This window comes from Microplitis mediator, chromosome 11, assembly GCF_029852145.1.
Source record: "Microplitis mediator isolate UGA2020A chromosome 11, iyMicMedi2.1, whole genome shotgun sequence".
NCBI classification, from domain to species: Eukaryota; Metazoa; Arthropoda; class Insecta; order Hymenoptera; family Braconidae; genus Microplitis; species Microplitis mediator.
Genome location: NC_079979.1, coordinates 15,534,896 through 15,552,152, shown reverse-complemented (window position 1 = coordinate 15,552,152; position 17,257 = coordinate 15,534,896). Strand labels below are relative to the sequence as shown.

The 17,257-nt window shown below is 32.6% G+C and overlaps 1 protein-coding gene and 1 long non-coding RNA gene across 2 annotated transcripts; one reads left to right on the top strand and one right to left on the bottom strand.

Moving 5' to 3' along the window:
* Positions 1 to 1,460: 1,460 nt before the first annotated feature.
* On the bottom strand, positions 1,461 to 15,898 carry LOC130677684 (paired mesoderm homeobox protein 2B-like). The gene is made up of 3 exons (XM_057484520.1): positions 14,678 to 15,898; positions 13,030 to 13,223; positions 1,461 to 2,429 (listed from the first exon to the last, which is right to left on the bottom strand). The coding sequence occupies exons 1-3, from the start codon at positions 15,027 to 15,029 to the stop codon at positions 1,980 to 1,982; spliced, it is 996 nt and encodes a 331-aa protein (XP_057340503.1). The 5' UTR covers positions 15,030 to 15,898; the 3' UTR covers positions 1,461 to 1,979.
* On the top strand, positions 4,977 to 7,378 carry LOC130677685 (uncharacterized). Its single transcript, XR_008991690.1, has 3 exons — positions 4,977 to 5,208; positions 5,272 to 5,382; positions 5,518 to 7,378. It is a non-coding gene; the product is annotated as an uncharacterized LOC130677685 (long non-coding RNA).
* Positions 15,899 to 17,257: the final 1,359 nt, after the last annotated feature.

Below are 17,257 nucleotides of genomic sequence, written 5' to 3'. Positions count from 1 at the left end.
AACGAAAATTTTCTGGGGCAAATTTTTATATTAGTGTGGAATTTTGAAAGAATCATTTTTTTTTTCCCCAAAATCCGATAGTCTATAGCGTCGAAAATAACAGTAAAATTTCCAGTGCACATCTCAATTAGTTTTTTTGAGTAACAGCCGTCTCCCTGATTAAAAATACTCATTGAAAATTATTTAAATTCTTTTCAATCCATACGGAGATTTTTAAAAATATTAAATGGAATTGAAATTTCGATCATTTGAATACTTTCTAATTCTTATAATGGAATTCAAGAGTGTTGAAAAGAATTCAATCTTTCATCATTTCAATAATACCTTCCAATATGGAACTATGTTCGTATTGAGAAGGATTCAGAAAAATTAAAGATTCTCAATTTATTTTAATCCTACACTTGACTTGAAATGTGAAACTATTTTGCTATTGAAAAAGATTCAGAAAGATTCGAAAATGTGAATTCATTTCAATTTATTTCAATTCAAGTCATAATTCGAAATATGGAACTATTTTGGTATTGAGGAAGATTTAGAAAGATTGAAAACTGTCAATTTATTCGAATTTTTTTCAATGCTACTCGTAACCCTAAAATTTGAAACTTTTTTGTTATTGACGAGGAATCTTTTTCAATTCTTTGGAAGTTGGGAAATTCTTATATTATTTTTAGATTCAATATGATTGAAAAGTATTAATTTTATGTCCAGATGAAAACCTTGTGGTATAGGAAGTATTCAAAAGCATTCAATCCTCATCTTTTTCAATACTTTTCAATGAGTATTTTTAATCAGGGCCGAAGAGCAGCCGCGCATCGGTTCTCCAAAATACATTTTTCAAAATTGCTGCAGTTATCACTCGAAGACAAATCATCCAATCGATTTGATTCTTATTGCAGCTTCTTTTATATGTTTCTCCATACCACGAACCTCCAGTTTTTCCATCGAATAGAAAATGTAATTTTGCCAGGCCAAAAATCATCAAATTTTCGCGCGAAATTTGAAACTTTTTTTTTTAAATTCCGCCATTTTCTTATATTTCAATTTTTCTTTTGATCGAGGGTCATGGTACAGAAAATACCTTCAAGTTCAATAAACTTTTTTATTTTTTTTATTTCATCCACTTTGAAAGTCACTGCAGCAGTAGGGGGACATTTTTTTGGAGCCTTGGAAGATTGCGAATAATTCGCTAAATTTTCAATTTTTTGGTCCACAAATTTTATCTTATATTTATTATATATCCACAAATATATCCTTAAAACATTAAAACATTCCATCCAGTAGTTTTCCCTAAAAAAATTCCCAAAAATCTTTTTTTTTTTTCAGACCGTCACACTAGTGGTCCCTTAATTTCATAATTCAAAATTTTTCTCGCGCCAAAAAATCCATTTTTTCTGTAAAAGTTTAAAAAAAAAAGTACGGTAAGTTCATAAATAATCGTAAACAAACGTATAAAACACCGATGTCATATATTTATAGCAACAAATGTACAAGTTTTTATTTTTTTAATATTTACTTCATTCACACTTTATTGATACAATAATAATGATAATTAATTTAATATGTGCACGGATGACTACGTACTTCCATTGCTCATAAAATCATAACTCACCATCGTCTTTAAAAAAATTAAACTTTAATTACTAAGAAAAAAAAAATGGACGTTGTGATCAACGCAGGACACCCTTGCACCCTGTATAATCCAAATATATATTTATACATATATATGTTCGACTTAAATCCGTGGTATTCCACACCACGAATATCACAATTAATACTTAACTAACATAAATTTATGATAACTCATTACATTAAATCGCAGTATTCAGATGCAACAATTGTGCATATCAATAATATTTAAAAATTTTAAATAATAATACCCGTCTATGTACACAATTATTTAATGGACAGTAATTTAAATAAAAATTTAAATTGCATTGATCTCTCTTAATAAATAATAATAATTATTATTATTTTTTTTTTTAATATAAATTTGCAGTTTTAAGGGGAAGAGGATCAAGTAAATAGGGGGGTAGTGTCGTAGAAAAAGACCGAGGACTGCATGATCCCCAGGCACCGATTCCACCACCAGCACTTCCACTTCCACTTCCAGCACCCCCACCTCCTCCCCCTCCACTAGCACTACCACGTCCGGCACCATTTGATGAATTTTCATTGTGAGAGTCACTGTGCTGCTGTTTAATACTCAGTAAATTTTGATTTGCCAACGGCTTAACTTCCGTTGACGACAAATGACTATTTGAACCTACAGGTGTTGCCGGACTTCTTGGAGACCTGCTTTCAGCCTTAACACTATTTTGTATCGGACTGGATGCTCCACTGTCAACACCAACCGAGTTTTGACTACTTGATTTCTGCTGAGCCATGCGTTCTTGTTTCCGGAATTTGGCTCGCCGATTTTGGAACCACACCTGGTAATTAAAAATAAATAATTATGTTAATAAAAAGGTGTTTTGAAATTTAAATTTAAAAATAAGTAAAAATAAAAAAATTAGCAATGAGCAGAGAAAAATTTTAACGGACACTCGGTCGGGTACAGAAAGCCGGACTGGATGCTAGCTCGTAATTGGTTCTAGTTGGCAAATGAAATATTTAACAAATAAAACAAACGAAACGACGGTGACCTGCATGTTAAAGTAGCGGATTTATTTGCTCTACCGTTAGTCCGACGGGTCTGCTAGTGCGCGAATCTAACAGACAGAGAGGGAATCAACTTGGGGTGGATACCAGCAGACAGCAGATACGAGACCGGTAACTTCACATACATACAGACACATATATATCTATATATCTATATATATGTGTACAGTATATAGAGAGAGAAAGAAAAACGACGAGGGGCGGAGCAGGAAGGGTGGATGAGGGCGGCCTACCCAACACGCTGTCAGGACAATCCAACAGGGTTGCTGAGCAATAGCATCCAGGCTTACAGTAGTAGGGATAGTACACCATGACGAACGTGATTGCCCTTTCCGGACTGCAAACACCAGCTATTGGATTTTTATCATTCGTTTTAGCTTCTGCTTTCTGCTTTCTACCTCCTAACTCCTGCCTCTTGTCTCTCCTCTCCTCTACTCTTCTCGTCTCTTCTCTAGTTATTTCTGAGTCTGCTCATTCGAATTAGCCGCGACACCGGTTTCGTTTCTCTACAACTGTTTCTTCATTTGATAAAAATTCAGTATTTTTTTTTTTAGTCTAAAAAAATTAGCAATTAATTTTTTATAAATACTTTTATTTAAAAATAAAACGAGTATTGAGTGGACGCAATAAATAAATATATATACATATACAAACAGAATTAATGGAGATTAGTTTGGTGTATATTCATGATGCTAATAATGAACAGTACTGTTTACAAATGTATTCAATTGTTAAACTGGAAAAACACCAGACTCCAGACCCCAGACCCCAGACTGACAACAAGTCTATGAGGACATGAGCCCCCTGTTTAGTCACACGGCTGGCGTTAATGTTGAATAAATACAGGGGTTAAATAAAATTTAACAAGGCGTTAGATGTGTGTAGTATAGGGTGTACGGTGCAACTAAATTGAATACGGATATAGAAGGGAGAAGAGAGAAGGGATAAGGGAGGATGCGAATGTGTCTAAAAGTAAAGGGGGACGGAGAAAGCTGTGTAAGAATATCTCGCTAGGAAAAGAAGACATCGGACAGGGTGACAGATGTCCTCTTGGTGGATAAATATTTAATCGAAGCTCTATAAGCCGCAGTTACCAACTACACGACTTTATGTTTATAAACGTCACGAGTATTTTCTTGTGTCGGCTTAATAAATTAAATAAACCTTCGTACATCTGTGATATATTTTTGACTTTTATTAGTTTTAAATTATTTTTAAGGTTCATGATTACTATGCACGGTAAAAAATCGGGAGTGAATTCGGATTTTATTTAAATCCGAATTCACTGTCACGGTGTTTTAAAAAAATTTACTCTGCTTGTGGAATGAATAAGGAGTTTTTTTACAGCCGAGTGATTTCGGAGTGATCTCGATTTTATTTAAATTCGCATTCACTCCGATTCAGAGTTTTAATATTGAAATCAACTCCCCTTCAGAGTAAAACCCATACAAAAAAAAGAATCGGCTCATTACTGGGTCGTGAATGGCTGCCAATTTTGAAGCATCGGCCGAAGATCGGCTAAATATCGGATGATAACGGTATGCCAAGCATGGCAGTCGCAAGCATTGGCCAATCGTGGCAATCAATCATCGGCCAAAGCTTGGTATCAAGAGCACTCGATCAAACCAACGAACGGCGGTTAATTTTGCGCCGTTTTTATAAGCAAAAAGACGGCTGCCAATGATTCACCATGCACGGGCCAGTATAGTTAGCCATTTATTGGCCAATCATTGCAAACCAGGCATCGGCCGATCTATAGGAAAATTTCGAAGCTCGGTGACTTTATATGGGAATTCACTCCGAGGGAATTAAATAAAAAAAAACATCCGGATTTGATACGCTTTCACTCGACAAATTTTTTACACGAAATTAGTTTGTATTTTTCATTCATTTATTAACTGATTTGATATGAAGGAAAGTTAAAGTTTATAATTATTGTTTGCATTTTCCATTATTTAAAAATATATAAGCACAAGAAAATATGACATATTTTATTTATTCATTGACGATTTATTTATATAATTCAGCATCAACTTTGAACTTTTCCATACTTCGGACAGTTTTTATTAAAAGAATTTTTTTTGGCAAAATCGACTGTCCACTAAAAGTTTTTTTTTCATTCTATAAAAATTTAAACACTACTTTAATTTTTATATAAACTTACGTAACAAGTATAAATTTACATTTTATTTTAAAATGAAAGTAGTCATTGTTAATTTATGTATTAAGGCTACCTACTTTACCTGAACTCTAAATCATTAAATATTTACTACACGTCATTATTTTTCATCGGTATAAAAATCCCCACCGATGTCCTATGACTGTTATCGAACACTCGTCAATTTTTACATTAAAAAAAAAAACAATAATTTTTACTACACGATTTCTTAATAAATTCTGCAGACGTCAAACACAAACTCTATTAATATTTAAACAGCCTTTTTTAATGACTATATAAGTACTTGTGAACCAATTGACGTCATTTAAACAACTAATTCTCATTCTCATAAATATGTTATCGATTTCATCGAATAAGACGTCCAAGCAACTGTAAGTGCTACATATTTTATTATTTTTATTATATAATAATATATATATATATTTTTTTTCTAGGAAAACACTTTTAAAAAAATGTCAAAAACGCTGATAATTATTTTTTTGGCTTTCGCGATCATGGCAATAATTAGAAGTGCCGATGGATTCTGTTCAGACGTGGGAACGGCGGTAAGTTTTAAAAAATAATAATTTTTTAACAAATTTTTAATTAAAAATTATCAAGTGAAAAAAAAAAATTCTGATTTAACGCGGAAAAAAAATAAAAATTTAATGAATTATATATTTTTTGAAATTTTATTACAGTGTGTCTCATTCATACCATGCTGTGGAAATGCTGAATGTCAGATGAAGGGTTTTTTTTATGGAGAATGTGTACCCATCAATAAAAACGAGTATTCAAACTTAATGGAAGAAAATGATATGAAAATTGTGTGGTAAATTCAAATCTAAGATTTTTTGATATGTAAAAAATTTGTGGAGTGAACGAGGATTAAATCCGGAGTGAGTGCGGAGCGGATGACTGTATATTTATCTAATCGAAATTTTATCTAAGCAAAAATATTTTATCTAAGTGAAATTTACTCCGAATTGAAATTTATTTAAATTTTAAAAATCCGACTCGGAGTGAAAGTGGATTTAAATAAAATCCGCGTCATTCCGAATCACTCCTCTAAAAAAAACTCCCTATTTACTCCATATGCGGAGTAAATTTTTTTGTAACACTCCGTGACAGTGAATTCGGATTGAAATAAAATCCGTATTCACTCCCAATTTTTTACAGTGGAAATTAACCATCTTAAAAAAAAAAAATAAATATTACTTTTAAATAAATTTAAGGATTTTCTTTATCTGAAATTCTTGTTATTTTTTTATATTAGTATTTGATTTTGTGGATAACCCTTTTGATCAGATTAGCCGCCTAAGGCGTATACATATTTACATTACATTACTAAGATTTCCAAGCCCAATTACGTCGTGATTTACATTGTACTCTACCGTAAAAAAAAAAAAAAAAAAAATTAACAAAACAGACAATGATTTTTTTTTTTTATTTAACTGAATTTAAAATATTAAACTCAAATGTTACACAGAAAAAACTAGATTTTTTGGTACAAAAAATTTTACCCGCCTCTAAAAAATTTATATCATCATGAATTGAAAAAAAAAATTTTTCTGCCCTCCGGCCGGAAAGTGGCAACTTTCGGGCCGCTGCCCTGAACGAAGTTGCAACTTTCCGGCTTTGTCGAGCAGAAAAATAGTATACGCACCTTGGCCAGTAAAAAAGAAAGCCTCAGACCACATGTTTGTCAACCTCGGCTTCGCCTCGGCCAACAATTACATGTGCTCTGAGACTTTTCTTATTTTACTGGCCTAGGTATGTAATATACTATTTTTTTGAGGCCAGAAAAAATTTCTCCGCTAAGAAATCATTTTTTTCTGTGATCAATTTTACTCTTTAATTGTAAGTAAAATGGGGCCAAGATAAATAATTACTCTAGATATTTTTCAGTTATGGAGTAAAAAACACTCAATTTCGAGAAATTTTTAACTAAAAAATAAAACAATAGGTACTAGTTTTTATTTTTTCTACATGTTTTTCATTTTCGGTCCGGATTTACTCTAAATTTTAGGGTAAATTTTATCAAAAAATTCTCTGTACACTCTTGACATTTCGCTGCATTTAAAAAATTTTCTTTAAAAAATAAAAACAAAGTAAACAAAAATTAATTATTCTAAAAGGTTCAAATGCAATAAAACTAAATAATTATTATCGAGGACAACAGTAAGAAAATTAATAGTATTTTATATTTAAGTAACTTTTATATTGATCGAACAAAGTAATCGGCTAATTAAAAGCAGACTCATACCATGCATATATATATGTATATATACACATATACAGGAAGTAGTATTAGTTACAAAGATCGGGAAAAGTTGGGACTATGTATAGAATGGAGACAATTTAATTAAGCTGATGAATTTACGGATGAGAAAAAAAAAGTAAAATAATTGAGAGAAAAATAAAATGATAATGTAAAAGTTTGTAACGTCTATATATAAGATACTGAGTTAAAGATCGTTACATAGACATTCTAAATACGATTTATATATAGTTAGATTCACTGTAAATGTATGTGTGTGAATAAAGATATAGTAGGATGAAATATAAGGGAGTGTTGGTACACAAACAAGTGTAGCAGAAGATGCAGGAAGCAGAACGACGTTACTTTTCGTGGCAATAGTGTCGGGATGATGCTCGACAGGACGGTTTTTAATCACTGTAAGTGGATCTACATGGAACTCGCAATTACCCGAGGTACACTTGCACACATATATAACACACAAGTGTAACCCCCTTGTGTATCAGTCATCCCTGCTGTTTCTGGTCCTGTTACTGCTGGTAGAGCCAAAGCCGAGAGTCGAGAGCTGGGAGCAGGAAGCTGGGAGCCGGCACAGCAGCATCACAGAGAACCCAAATACAAAAGGGAGCGAGAAAGATAAATTGAAGAGTCCAGAGAAAAGCTAACAACGCTTTTCCCGTTTTCTCGCTATGGACTTTTATCTTTTACACTTTTATCTTGTTTTTTGTTATTTTATTTTGCTAGACGTTCGCCGGATGTTGTCGTTAATTTTCGGCGATTAAATAATTATTTCTTTTTATTTTTATTTTATGCAGAAATATTTTTCTCTCGGATAATTTTTTAAAATAATGTTTGTTAATTTAAATTTTTACGTTTACTGTAAACTTTTAAATAACAACAGAAATTTAAAAATTTTTTTAATCAAATTAAAATTAAAAAATTTTTCATTTATGATAAATTTTCAAAAATTTATGTCATATTTTTACACTACATTTTTTTCATATTTGTCTCATATTTTTTATTCAAATAATCTTAACAAAAAAATATTTGCTGATTTTTAAATTAAAAGTTGAAGTCATCGCACCTCAAAAAAAAATTTTCAACAAAAAAAAAATCTGTTATCTATATCTATATTATTAAGAAAATAAGGAAAATTTTGTTCCCGCCATATCTATATGATAGAATTAGTTAATGTTATTGAAACTGGTATCATTAGATAGGTCTTGACTTGAATTTATTCCTTTTCATAGTTTAAACTCTTTTTAATTTCCAAGTATTGAGATAAATAGATTTATCTATAGCATTCGAATCACATTTAAATTACGCGAGAAAAAGAGACGATCGTTTTGATTTTCTTTAAATAAATTAATACTTTAATTATTCTGTCACTAAATATGACTGAATGCCACTGAATATATAGCTATATTATTTATATCGCGTTACTTATTCCAAAATGACAGATTTTTATCCAAAGCCAAAAAAGTGTGCAAAAAATCTTTTCTCGCCTAAAGAAAATTTTTACTTACCCCAATAAATTTTTTGCATTGTGAATTGAAAACAAGAATTTATTTAGAACTAGAAAAAATTACTTGGTGCAAGGAATTATTTCTTGACCAAAAAAATCTTTTCTCGCCCCAAGACAATTTTTGTATTTAATTGATAATGCATAAAATTTCTTGGTGCAAATTAAAATTTTTTGCGGCAAGAAATCCTTTTTTTCTGCGTATTTTATAAATTTAATAGTGATATTTGAGCAGTCATGTACACTGATAAAGAAGTTGACTTGATTCAAGATCAAAAATCTTAAACCATGAATATCATTTTGAAGAAAATGATATTCTTGAGTCAAGAGAAAAAATTCTTGAGCCAAGAAATTATTCTTGGTTCAAGTAAATTTCTCTTGGCTCAAGAATTTTTTCTCTTGACTGAAGAATATCATTTTGAAGAAAATGAGAAGACTCAAGAATATCATTTTCTTCAAAATGATATTCTTGGTTCAAGATTTTCGTTCTTGAATCAAGTCAACTTTTTTATCAGTGTAGTGACTGCAGGTTGCTCGTTTTAATTAACTAAATTTTCAAAAAAAAAAAAATTAAATAAATTTAATCGACGATAAATAGTCTGATTACCAAAGTACTCATTCGTAAATTGGATACATGCCACTCGTCCAATATATTTATCTACTTATATATAATATAAACACATATATACTACACGAGGTATCTGAATGTAATAACGCACTCGACATATAATACCGTGGTCGACCCCTTGACCCCTTGAATTACACCATAGCGTCGTAGTGACACCGAGATCCCATTGACGCGTGCCGGCATCACGCTGCGCTACTCTCTGACGTACGATCACCCCACACATGCATTAACAAACATAACATTAAAATACTACCATACATATATTGCTAAAATAATTTCTCACAAACGCAAATTCAATCGTGAGTCATTCACTCATGAGAAGTAATTTTAATCTCCTTCATTTTATTCCAATCGCAATTTATATCTCCGTCTTTGTTGGTCTTGTTCACTTGTTACTGCCGTATAAAATCATCAATCAGTCGTTTAATGTGAATTATATTGCATTACGATCATATATTATTACACCCTACATGCATAATACAAAAACATATATATGTATATGTTGTATTTATATAACTTGTGACCCAGTGTTAAGTCGCCTATTGATTTATTAACTCTTTTAATATCTTGTCTCTCCATATATTATTAAACTGAAAAACCGATTCATCAAACTGGTATATATTTATATTATTTAACAAAAATAATGATAATAATAATAAAGGAGTAAAACTTCATTGACTCTTGAGTGATTAAATGAATATTTTAAACGAGGGTTTTTTAAAAATAAATTACTAAAGGAAATGATAATTTTAATAATTTATTGTAATTAATTATTCAATTACGCTATCGATGGATTTAACTATTAAAGTATAAATCTAATAAATTTTAAATCTTTCAATGAATGAAATTATTTTTGTTATATTAGTTTACTTATGGTAAATTAATTCAAATTATAACATTTGATTTGAATATCCAACTTGAGGATTTTTATATTTTAGTTTAATTATTTTATTTCCGGTTGTCTTTAGAAGATATTTCATTTCCGTTGTCTTTTTTTTTTTTTCAATCATTGACAATTGAATAAATTAATAAGAGTCGAAGCAGGAAATTAATTTAATAATTAATTTGACAGATTTTTTATCTTAAGAATTTTTTTTTAATTAAAAAATAATTGAAGTAATTGACATTGTAGGTCAACATTGTTATCATGATCTATTTAGATCTCCATGGATCTTCTAGATCTAAATACAAAAATTCAAACTTAAGCGCAGATCTAATTTTTTTTTTAAATCTTTTATTTGAAGAATTTTTTTTCATTTACAAATAATTGAATTAATTGAAATTTTAGGTCAACATTCATATCAAGATCTATTTAGATTTCCATAGATCTTCTAGATCTACATAAGAAAAATAATTACGGGCGGGCTTAAAAATGACTATCAATTATTTATTTGTGCAGCGAAGATAGTAAATTTGGATTTATTGTGAAATTAAATTGTAGTTTAAGGTAAATTTAAATGAAATTAAATGTATTTAGTACGTGAGTCGAATGTACTGGGCATGTAATGCGGCCTTTATGTACTAGAGTAGTCTAGGCTGCTCGTAAGACCGCAAGTACTAAAAAATTTATAATACGGCTCTAATAATCTGATGTGGTGGTGCCTAATGTCAGTTTTCATAACAATCACTGTAAATATATAATATATTCAAGGCCTTTATTGTTATTAACAATTTCATTTTTCAATTACTTCGACTTATTTTTTTTAATACAAAAATTTTTATTCTTAATCACGATTTTTTATGTTACAAATTTCGAAACAAAAATATTCATCATGTTAAAAATATTTTCTCACTCAATTTAAAATAAACTATAGAATTTTATTGATTTATTATACACAGAAAAAAACGAATTTTTTGGCGCAAAAATTCCTTTTTTTCTGTACTGTAAAAAATTAGCGGAGTGAACGCGGATTGAATCCACAGTGAATGCGGAGTGAATGACTTTCTTTGTTTACTCCCCTCGGAGTGAAATTTACTCCGAAGCGGAGTTTATTTCAATATTGAAACTCCAATTTGGAGTGAATGCGCTCGAGTCAAAAAACAAATTTGGGTTTAAGTCTCAAAGTTCTCAATGAGGTTTTTGAGGATCAAATTAGAATTTTAAGATTGACAACAGCATAGAAAGTTATCCTAATTTAGTCCTCAAAGTAGTAGTTACGACACATTTTACCACTTTGAGGACTAAACTGGAATAACATGATCTGGATTAGAGCCTCAAAATACTCAAAACGTACAGGAATAATTTTATCCACATTTGAACCTCAAAAGTCTCATTCGACGTATTCTCTCCCCTCCCTTTTGTATCTAAAATTTTTCAAAGTCCGAATTATAACTTTTCATTCATTGAGGATTTTGAGGACTTAATTATATTTAAAATCGATAAATTATTTGCATTTAGACCTCATAGTTATCATTGAGGATTTTGAGTACTATAGTAGAATTACTTTCTGGGCGACAAATAAAACATCAAAGGAATTGAGGTTTTTAAGGACTAAACTAGAATTTGTGTTTCGACTCAGGCGGATTCAAATAAGATCCAGATCACTCCGAAATTCTCCGCTGGAAAAACAAACTCCCCATTTACTCCATATGCGGAGTGATTTTTTTATACTCCAGAACCCCGAGTGAATTCGGACTTAAATAAAATCCGAATTCACTCCCGATTTCTTAGACTAAGTAGACATAATATTTAAAAATAGAAATTTACGTGAATTTATGAAAGGAAGTTAAATTAAATTTTGACAATATGAAATCGGTATAACTCAAGTCTGAGAATAATTATGTGAATGGAAATATATATCCATATATCTAGAATATAGATATCCTGACGGCAGGACCGGAGCACTTAATGATGTATACATCACTGGGGATCTAATTTTACGGTTCCGTCTGGTTGACGTTTTTAATCAGATTATATATCAAGATCCGTGTGATTCTATCGCCCATCGCCCACCGCCTCGGCACCTGCACCAGCACTGCATTACACACTATTTGTAATAATAACAGTAATAACTCGAGCTCGAAGATAAAATACGAGATATTGAGATTAGTAAGTAAACCTCAGGCACAAGTTCAGTACCAGTCTCAGTCAAAACTGCATCCATCCATTGTATGATCATCATACTACCGACGGAATATTAAACTCACTAGTCCTGGATTTACTCCTCTCATTTATCTCCTGTCTACCCGGTAGTCACAGTACCAGAGCTAGTCGTGACATTCGTCTAATTGATTTATACCCAATCCAGCCTCGTTAATGGATCCTCCATACATCGCTCCTATCAATTTTCAAATTTAACTCTCCCGGTAAATGATAGAAAAATTTTCCTCATAATTTTTTTATTTTCAGTCATTAATTAATTTCTTATTAATTACCCAGCTCTTGTTTAGATAATTGAGATACATCAGCAAAGTGTCTGGATGTAAAATGTATAGTAGGTTTTATTTTATTATTTTTACAGCTTGGCTTTAGCTCAGACGTTGCAACCCTTGTAGGCCAAGATAATCTGTCAAGAGCAACGGGCAATGTAATCCATCAGATCACAAGACACTACCTGTCCATGGGTACTAGTGTAAGAGGGTAATTTAATTGCATTAGACGTCTCGGAAATAGATCTTCGCTCTCACAAAAAAAATAAAAATAAAATTCGATATTTTTATTCAACATTTTTTTCCAGGGCTCAAAACTTTAAACAAATTTTTTTTGCTCAAAAAAATTTCCCGCGGCCGGTTAAAATTTTTTATCCGATAAATTATACGTCAGTTATTAATAAAAAAAATATTTTGAATAAAAAATTAATTACCTGTACTCTGGCTTCCGTGAGATCAATTTTCATAGCGATTTCTTCTCTCGTATAAATATCAGGATAATGCGTCTCCTGAAATGCCCGCTCGAGTTCTTTTAACTGGGCGGATGTAAATGTCGTCCGTATCCGTCGTTGTTTTCTTTTTTCAGCTAATCCGTCATGAGTTGTGTAGGCTTTGTATCCAAGACCGCCTAAATTAAAATATATATCTTCACATTACTATTGATAGTTTTTTTTACAAGTATATAAGTGATATTTTATAACATACACAGAAAAAAAAGGATTTCTTGGCCAGGGTGGCCACAGAGAAATGATTTCAAAATTCCCTGATATTTCCCGGTTTTCCAGTAGAGTTTTTCACATTTTTCCCTGATTTAGAAATTTTATTCGTATCATTTAGATATTTAAAGTTTTTATTATATTTTCATTTTTAATAATTAAATCATGCGAGAAACTGAAAAAAGGGTAATAAAATAAATTAATATTGCCTACTTTTGATTATTCGATGTTAAAAATGTATAAGTTAAAATATTTAATAAGAAATTTTATGATTTAAATAAATTCAAAATACACTGGTTACGAAAATTAAGGGATATTAAAAAATTACAAATTTTTTAGTAATTTTCAACAGTTTGTAACTCGAAGGAAAATGGTCGTACAATAAAAACAAAAAGTCAAACTGTAGCTTCAAGTGTCTAGTTTTCTGATCTGGGTCTTTAAATTTTTTATGCTGCACGGTTCCGGAGCAATCAAAAATCAATGATAATTATCGCAAAAAAATTTATTGAAGCTCGAAGACCGTTTTTAAGACGAGCGAAAATTTGGTAAATTTCTTTTTCGATAGTTTTCTTAGGATTACTCCAGAACCGCACACAATAAAAAAATTTAAAGACCAGATCAGAAAACTAGACACGTGAAGCTACAATTTGCCTTTTTTGTTTTTGTCGTTAGACCATTTTTCTTCGAGTTACAATCTGTTGAAAATCACTTTAAAATTTGAAATTTTTTTAATATCCCTTAATTTTTATAACTAGTGTATAATTTAAAATTTTTAAAATTTTAAACTGTTACAATTTAATTTCCGGATACTTTTCGAAATTCCTTGACATTTCCCGGTTGCATTAAATTCCCTGATAAATCCCCGTTTTCCCGGTTCGTGGCCACCCTATTGGCGCAAGAAAAATTTTACTCGCTCCAAAAAAATTTTCGTTTTCAATTCATAATAAAAAAAATTTCCCGGGGCGAGTGAAAATTTTTAACGCCAAGAAATCCTTTTTTTCCTGTGCATAAGTAAATAGATGACATGTAGACAAGCTTCGATTAAATGATTCGAGGATAAAAAATAATTGAAAAGTAGTTGTATGATTATTGTAAATAAATTAACCGCAAATGTATATATATATATATATATGTATATGCATGTATATATCTTGGATAAGAGGGGATGTAACCATAGCAATGAGTGAGGGTAAGAGAGGAGGATACATTGATTTTCAGTGCCATCTTGTCGTCGTACTCTGATAAAAATTACAAAACCGCTGACGGCTCTTCTCTTATCGTCTGACTATAAATGTATTTATCTACTTGAATAAAACACAGTGAGATTTACTTAAGTATAAAGATAAATATAAATATAAATACTTACTTTGAAGATTGATAGACTGATTAAAAATAGAAGCGGCATGTCGATGGACATCTTGGGTCCTAGCTGCCATTACGGAGCACGGAGTAGCATGGGCCGGATGATGCGCATGGGCATGAGGATGTGTCGCGTGGTGACCGGCTAGCGTGGGCCCACTGTTGGCTCCTCCTCCCGCGGAATTACCCGGGTACCCGGCGGCCCTCGCGGCAGTATACCGATAAGCCGCTTGGCTCATTTGGGAGCAAGACCCCAAGTCCCCGTATCCGCATTGCATGTCAGTAGCCAGAGCGCAACTCGATGCTTCGAATCCCGCGGCCGCCGCTGCCGCCGCTTGATTCAAATACGAATAATCCATCTTACAAGTTTATTTATCACTCACTTCACAAGTTATGTCTTTGATTTATTTATTTTACACATTTTAATTGTCTTAGGATTTATTTTTACTAACGGACAGTAAATTAAATTTTTTTATCAGCGAGATTTCGAATTTTTTTTATGGGCTGACTAAAAGCGGACGTAACTACTTCAGTAGTTCAGTTTATTTAATGCGGCAATGAGGCCCGACAGTCCAGAAATAGCGACAGTAGATCAGGCACGACAGTAAGTCAGGTCAGCCAGTAGTAGATCAGACCCAAATGTCAATGAGCCGACAGCAAATGCGGCCCGACGGCTGATCAGCGGCAGACTTTAGACATCTAGTAGATCAAGTCTAAGATCCGACCATGCAAAGTCCATCAATAAATCACGCATTTGCTGACACATATCCACGAACTAATTTCGTAAACACTAAAAAATTCACATAACACATGAAAAAGTTATTCCCCTTGCGTACTTTGTATAAAAAAAATGAAATGAAGTAAACAAAAAAAAAGTTAACGAGTTCTCCAGCTTCCTTGGAGTATGTTCTTAAATTTCCCCACCCTTTATCAAACCTCGTTATTTCTTAACCGCGGTATCAGTGTGTAAGCCGCGGGGTGCTGGTTGCGATATAATCGTATCAAGGCGATATCAAATTATTGCGATTATCCCGACGATATAAAAGTTTTTGGTGGTGCTTAAGAGCACCCGAGACAACCGACTGGTGGCTCTCCTCAAAATCAAATGATAAGCTTAATTCAATAACCGTTGCTTGGATGGAAGGACAGAAGGAAGGACGAAGGATAGACCGAGGGTGCCGCGCAGTTGGGGGCGTGGCTTACGCGTACATCGAGATGGCCCCCAAAACACCAGGATAACTCTTGATGCTTATTGGTGGATTAAAAGCCACCCCGATACCCTGTTTTATCCTATAATTTTATACACAACAGATCTACACACTCATACGTTCCCACCCAGTCACCAGCGTACAGTCGAAACTAAATCGACGCCCCTAACTTAAGGGTGTATTTGTTTTCAGTGTACCAACATCAGAGCCACCCTCTTTTTAAAATCCTCTTCTCTTCTCTCCTCTTCACTTCCTGTCTCTCTTCGCCGTTATTGTTATCACCTATCGCCGTCCCTCATTCACAATTTCCCATACCACCGTCCCGACAATTTTCACTGCTGCCTGAACAGAACACACGAGTTTTTGGTGTCGGTGTTAAAACGAACGCTATCGCCTGTGATGATGCCTAATGTTTCGGGGCTCGCGATTTTACGACCCGCGTACTCAATATATATATACCCCTTTATTCAAACTTTTTGACTCTCACTCTTGCTCACCCGGTCGTTATTTCTATCGCTTATACATCCAGTACAAACCCTCTCCCTTTTTTTCCCATGTGCGCACATATCACAACTTCTCGTGCGAAATATTCCCGACCAGGAATACGCGATCGAATCGACATTTTGCGGCTTGTTGATTTAGTGCTCAATACGAGTGAACCAGAATCTCATTCGTTTTTTTTTTTTTTTTTTTTTTTCATAGATTATTAGCGAGTTTTCAGAGGAACAAATTACACGCTGACGCTCATTAAATTATTTATGCTTTGAGCTTTCCTTTGATTTAAATAACATACTCATGAAAATTATACATTAATGAATAAATATATCAATAAAAATATACAATGCGACACTTGTTTCCCACTTGTTCTCACGAGCCAGTGCAAGGACTGAAAAACTACAATAAACTTACACATATATATATGAACCCTCTTTTTCAAAAGAATATCCCATGGGATTGTTAGAAGTAGAGTTCTCGACGTGTGGCACACGCTGCCGTCAATTGCTCTCAGGCGAAAATTTTTTTCTCCCTATTCCTGTTCCTATTTTTCTTTCTCTGCCTCTTCTATCTCCTACTCAATGTGTTCGCTTACCTCTACATATGTACCGTCATCAGTATATACATGATTGTAAGGACGTCACGCATGTGCACGCGACCCTTACATAAGTCTACACACACTCACGACACATATGTACAAAAATTTTATCCACTTTTACATGGACCGCACCGCAGCTACATATGTCCTTGATTTGTCCGGAGAATAATATTCTCCAGTAAAGTTGATTAAATATTGGTCGGTCCAATCCCCTGGGATCTCGACAATTCGCAGGAATACAATTTAATATCTCAACGCCGGATGAGCACCCGATCACTTTATACTA